A 5,226-nucleotide genomic window follows, 5' to 3' on the forward strand; every position below is an offset into this window, starting at 1 on the left:
AAAAAAAAAAAAAAAAAAAAAACAAAAAACCAGCAAAATTCTAGTCTTTCTTCCAGAGGACATGGGCCCCTTCCCAACCCTGGTGATTTACCCTAAAGTCCAGAGATGGTTCTGCTGAAGATGTGGGAGTGGAGTATTTGTAATGTCTAAAGCCCAATCCTTACAGCCTTTGCTCTCCTCTGCACTGTAAGTGTTCCTTTGGCTCATTTCAGAGCTACATTTGGGAGCTGATCTGTCCTGTCCTCAGTTAGGGTCCAACCCTTCCCTGGGAACCAGGAAAATCTTTACTCACCTGGAGAAGCTGCTGGTTCAGCCCAACTTTATCTAAGGCCAAAGCCTCATTTAAGGCACTGAGCTTGAGAGCTGCAGCCCGAAGATCAGCTACCTCTGCCTTCAGGATGTTTTCAGAACTCGACAGCTCTGCAATTGACTGCTCTGCCTAAAAACAAAGAGGGTTAAAGAGTTTCCTATTTTCAATTTTCCTGCAACAGTAAACAGTTCACATTCTGAACACTGCTGCTTTTTTGGTATAGAGAGGAGTGACTACTCCATTCCTCTCCTGCATTCTAAACAAGTTTTCCCTTCAATCATTCATTAAGGAGTAAGACAGAAGCTCACAGTATAGAAGTACCAATGTAAGGACAGAGAAATGACTACAGTTGTAATGAAGCCATAGAAAATGTAAGTACAAAGTGCTCTGGGAACTCAAAAAAAAATATTAATATAGTTTGGAAGAGTCAAATATGCTTTGTAGAGAAGTTGACGATTAAGTTGGGTATTGAGAGATGAGGAACAGTTTGCGCATAAAGGAGGAGGAAAGTAGCGCAGGGAAAGGGAAAAAAAGTATACACAAAGTATTAGAGTCATGAAAGAACATGGAATAACTGAGAATCCAATTACTGCTCTGTTGCAGGAGCAAAGGATATGAGGCATTAGGATGGGTTTTGCAGTAGAAGGAGAAGCTAAAACACAGCTTAGGGCACAGGACAAAAAGCTTTGAATGTGGCACCACAGAGCTAGAAAGCCATTGAATGGTTTTAAGAGACAGACATAACCAGGTTTATACTTTAGAAGGCCCATTCTAATTTCAATATAGAGGGTATGTTGGAAGAGAGAACCCACAAGCAGACTAATGATTAAGGAAAGATGAGGGATCCTGGCTTGAAGGTGAAGAATGAGGCAGGCTGCATGAGAATATACTTTCGAAGCTGCCCACCCAGCAAGTGAGGAGAGGAGGCCACGCACCCTAGCCAGCGCTGCGGTCACTTCCGTTTGCTCTTGCCTCAGTAACTCCCCTTCCAGGCGACTTGACTCCAGCGCTTCCCGAAGAGTGATCAGTTCACTGAGTGATTCTGACTGTTTGGCTTCCAGGCCCACCAGCGTCTCCTGACTAAGATGGGAAGGAGAGGGGTCTAGAGGAACTCTTAGGGATGGACCATAACCCCAAAGGTAACAGGAATGTAATCACCTTTGCTATGCAACAGAATGAGGAAGGTCTATAAAACTGATAAGGAAAGATTTCTAAGACATATCAAGAGAAACAAATCAAGGCGCAGAACAGTATAAACATGATACACTACTTTTTATGCAAGAAAGCAGGGGAAGAAAGAATATATGCCTATATTTGCATGAAGTAGCACTGGCAAGATAAACAAGAAGTCAACTAAAATGGCTGCCTAAAGAGGAAGGGACATGGGATGGAGAAAGCACAAATGAGAGTGAGGCTTCTCTGTGTATCTTCTAAACTCACTGAAGCCTCAAACTGCTGGGGGCTCATGTGATCCTCCCATCTCTTTTCTTTATTCTTATTATTTTTTTTTATAGAGATGGGGTTTCATCATGTTGGTCAGTCTGTTCTCGAACTCCTGACCTCGTGATCTGCCTGCCTTGGCCTCCCAATGTGCTGGGATTACAGGCGTGAGCCATTGTGCCCAGCCTCTTTTCTTTCTTTTTTTTTTTTGAGACAGGTTATTGCTCTGTCACCCAGGCTGGAGTGCAGTAGTGCGATCTTGGCTCACTGCAACTTCAGCCTCCTAGGTTCAAGCGATTCCCCTGCCTCAGCCTCCCGAGTAGCTTGGACTACAGGTGCGTGCCACCATGCCCAGCTAATTTTTTGTATTTTTAGTAGAGATGGGGTTTCACCATGCTAGCCAAGCTGGTCTTGAACTCCTGACCTCATGATCTGCCCTCCTCGGCATCCCAAAGTGCTAGGATTAAAGGCATGAGCCACCGCACCCAGTCGATCCCCCCATCTACCCTGCCAAGGCTATAGGCACATGCCACCACATTCAGCTAATTTTTTGTTGCTTCTGTGGAGACAGAGGTCTCACTATGTTGCCCAGGCTGGTCTCAAACTCCTGGCCTCAAGCAATCTTCCCACTAAGGCCTCTAAAGGGGTTGGAATTACAGGTGTGAGCCAATGTGCCTAGCCTTAAAATAGTTTTGACTTTTGAATCATATAAATGTATTATCAAGTCAGATGAATTAAACTTAAAAACATGTTATGATCTCTGTGGATTGTCTGCCCTTGTCTCTGGTACAGGGAAATCCTTCTTAGCACAAGTCATCACCCTTATGGTAGCCCTTCAAGCTTCAACTATTCATGCCTACCAGATACAAGGAACTGGGGCATAGGAGAGGAGGGAAATAGAACAAAGATGAAAATACATTCCTGCTCCCAGTTATTAAAGACCTACCATATGCCAGGTTCTACGCTGGCATTTTTCAGAACATTGCTCTAATTTTCCTAGTGACCCTTCAAGGTAAATATTAGCATCATCACTTTACAAATAATCTGTGCAACTGACAGAGCCATAATTCACCCAAGATTTTGCCCAGCTCAAAGTTCTTGCTTTTTATGTGACATCATATAGGGGAATTTACAGATTAGCTGGGCCATTGATTCTGGATTTCCCTTTCTTGACCAGCTAGCACATTTCCCACTACTTCCCTGTATAAGTCTTAGCCTTTAGCCACCCCAGCCTACTCTGAACATGCCATGAACCTTCCTGCCTCCTTGTATTTGCTAATCTGTTCCTTGAGCTCTTCCCCCACTCTCTGCTAACCAAACAGGTCAAGGCCCAGCACAAAGTCTACCCACTCCTCCATAAAGCATTCCCTAGTCCTCAATAATTAACTGTTGCTCCTGTGCTCCCAAAGGACTTAGTCTGAAACTCTATTTAACTCATACTTCATCCAGCCTCATGTCACAGTTAGTTGTCTGTCTTCTGGGAAGCTCCCTGAGATTAGGGCTTGTGTCTTATTCATTTCTGTATTCCCCCCACTGTCTCATCCCATATGGGTGCTCTGCAAAGACTTAACCAACTACAAACTTTCCGTATTCATCTTTCTGCAAAGAAAGAAGCAGTAAGCTAATCTGAACCCACTGCATGCCAGACTTCTACATACTCTACTTTCTAAGAGAGGGGACTAGGTGGGGAGGGTGTAGAATTGAAGGAAGACCAGGCCCCAGAGAGGAGGAGACTGGTTGCACTTACAGACGCTCCCTCTCCCGCACAGCCAGGTGCAGCTCCTCCTGCTGCTCCTCCTTCTGGCCCTGGGCAGAGTCCCCCTGCAGCTGAAGCTCCACATTTGCCCTTCGCAGGCGCCATGCCTCCTGCTCTAGCACCTCCAGCTGCTGCCGCAGCTCTTCCCTGGCCTTCTGCAGCAGCTCTCGCTCCCTGGAAGAAGGAAATCAGAGATAAACAGAGACTGTGGGACCTCAATTTCTTTCTGGAAGCAGACATCACAGGTTCAAATGAAAGGTGCTTGTCTCAAGATCCCATCTTCCCTTTAGACTCCAACCCCAAAAGCTTGTTCTGCAGAAACAAGTAGAACACAGAACAAAACAGCCCTGAGTCTCAGGGACAGCAGGATCAGCACCCCAAAACCTGATGGGAGTGGGCAAATGGCTGGATGAGGACTGGACTGAGACCAGGCTGGGAGGGTGGGATAAATAGCCCATCTGCTCACTTGCTAAGAGAGTCCACCTCTCCCTGGAGGTCCACAGTCTGCCCTGCTAGAGTGTCCCGCTCCCCAGTGAGCTTCTGCAGCCTCTGTCTCAAGGCTTTGCCTTCTTCCTCCCACTGATCATGCTGCTGTTGCAACAAGCTCACAGCCTCTTGGCAGCCTGCAAGCTGCTGCGTTAGGTCCTGTGGAGGGAGAGCAAGAGAAATCAGATGATGAGCAAGGGCAAAGGAGATGTCAGAACCCTGAACGTGGGGCTGGAGAAGGGGGTCGGGAGCTGGTGCAACAAGAGTAAGCTGAGAAGGGAGATGCAACTATTCAAGAAGATAGACCATCAGAGGTCATTGGGCTTCTGTGGCTCTAGATTCTTAGAGTTTGTCATCTCCAAGTGTACAGTGGCATGGGGGAGTGGTAAGTGTGCCTAGGACCCTCAGAGATGGAGAACGCTGGCCCAATAATCTCCCAGGGCTCTGGTTCCCAATCTCTGCATGTTATGCAAAGACTGTATACAAAGTGAAGCATGCCATTGGCATGGATGTGCCTGCTACTCACAAGCACAATTCAGCAGACACAGACAGATTCGCTTTGGGATGTTGACAAAACACCTCACGATTGGTCAACAAAGTGAAAGGGACAGTCCAAGCTAGGGAGGTATCTGGGGCACACATCAGTTTAGACACATACCCCTGTGACTGAGGGAGAATGCTGAGGGTTCTTACCTGCACAGCCTGGCGTCTCTGAGTCAGCACTGAACGCACCAGAGTAAGGGCCTTGTCTGGATCCTGGTAATCAAACTGGGACAAGATACTAGAGTCCAATTCCAAAGAGCTCTCATGACCAGAGCCTTGGGCTATATTGTCCCCTTCTTCCACCATGACCTGAAACCCAATACAGCAGGGTCAACACCCTACTGACCAAATCCTAAAGTTTATACAGGGACTTAACCCTGTAGCCTGGACAAACCTGCTGTTTTTCCTCTTCAGATCCTCTCCCTTGGGGGAAGGAGGAGAGTATCTGAGAGCATAAAAGTCTGGTTCCTTCAACTCTCCACCTTTGGTCACCCAAGTCTAGTACTAGCAACAAGGCCAGAACACTCTCTGAGGTAACAAGTGAAGAAATAAAAGATGAAACTATTGAGACAGTGAAGACCAGAATCTGCCGGGCGCGGTGGCTCAAGCCTGTAATCCCAGCACTTTGGGAGGCAGAGGCAGGTAGATCACGAGGTCAAGAGATCGAGACCATCCTGGTCAACATGGTGAA

The 5,226-nt window shown here is 46.8% G+C and overlaps 1 protein-coding gene across 1 annotated transcript in view; it reads right to left on the bottom strand.

Moving 5' to 3' along the window:
- The window catches only part of CEP250 (centrosomal protein 250), a 52,730-nt gene that overhangs the window by 34,318 nt on the left and 13,186 nt on the right, over positions 1-5,226 (bottom strand). Inside the window, exons 10-14 of the mRNA XM_037734429.1 lie at positions 4,686-4,844; positions 3,973-4,151; positions 3,498-3,680; positions 1,246-1,390; positions 274-439 (exon numbers count right to left, since the gene is read on the bottom strand). Coding sequence (XP_037590357.1) covers positions 274-439; positions 1,246-1,390; positions 3,498-3,680; positions 3,973-4,151; positions 4,686-4,844 — 832 coding nt within the window. The remainder of the gene's footprint in view (positions 1-273; positions 440-1,245; positions 1,391-3,497; positions 3,681-3,972; positions 4,152-4,685; positions 4,845-5,226) is intronic.

Source organism: Cebus imitator, unplaced genomic scaffold (assembly GCF_001604975.1).
Source record: "Cebus imitator isolate Cc_AM_T3 unplaced genomic scaffold, Cebus_imitator-1.0 Scaffold18, whole genome shotgun sequence".
Lineage (NCBI taxonomy): Eukaryota > Metazoa > Chordata > Mammalia > Primates > Cebidae > Cebus > Cebus imitator.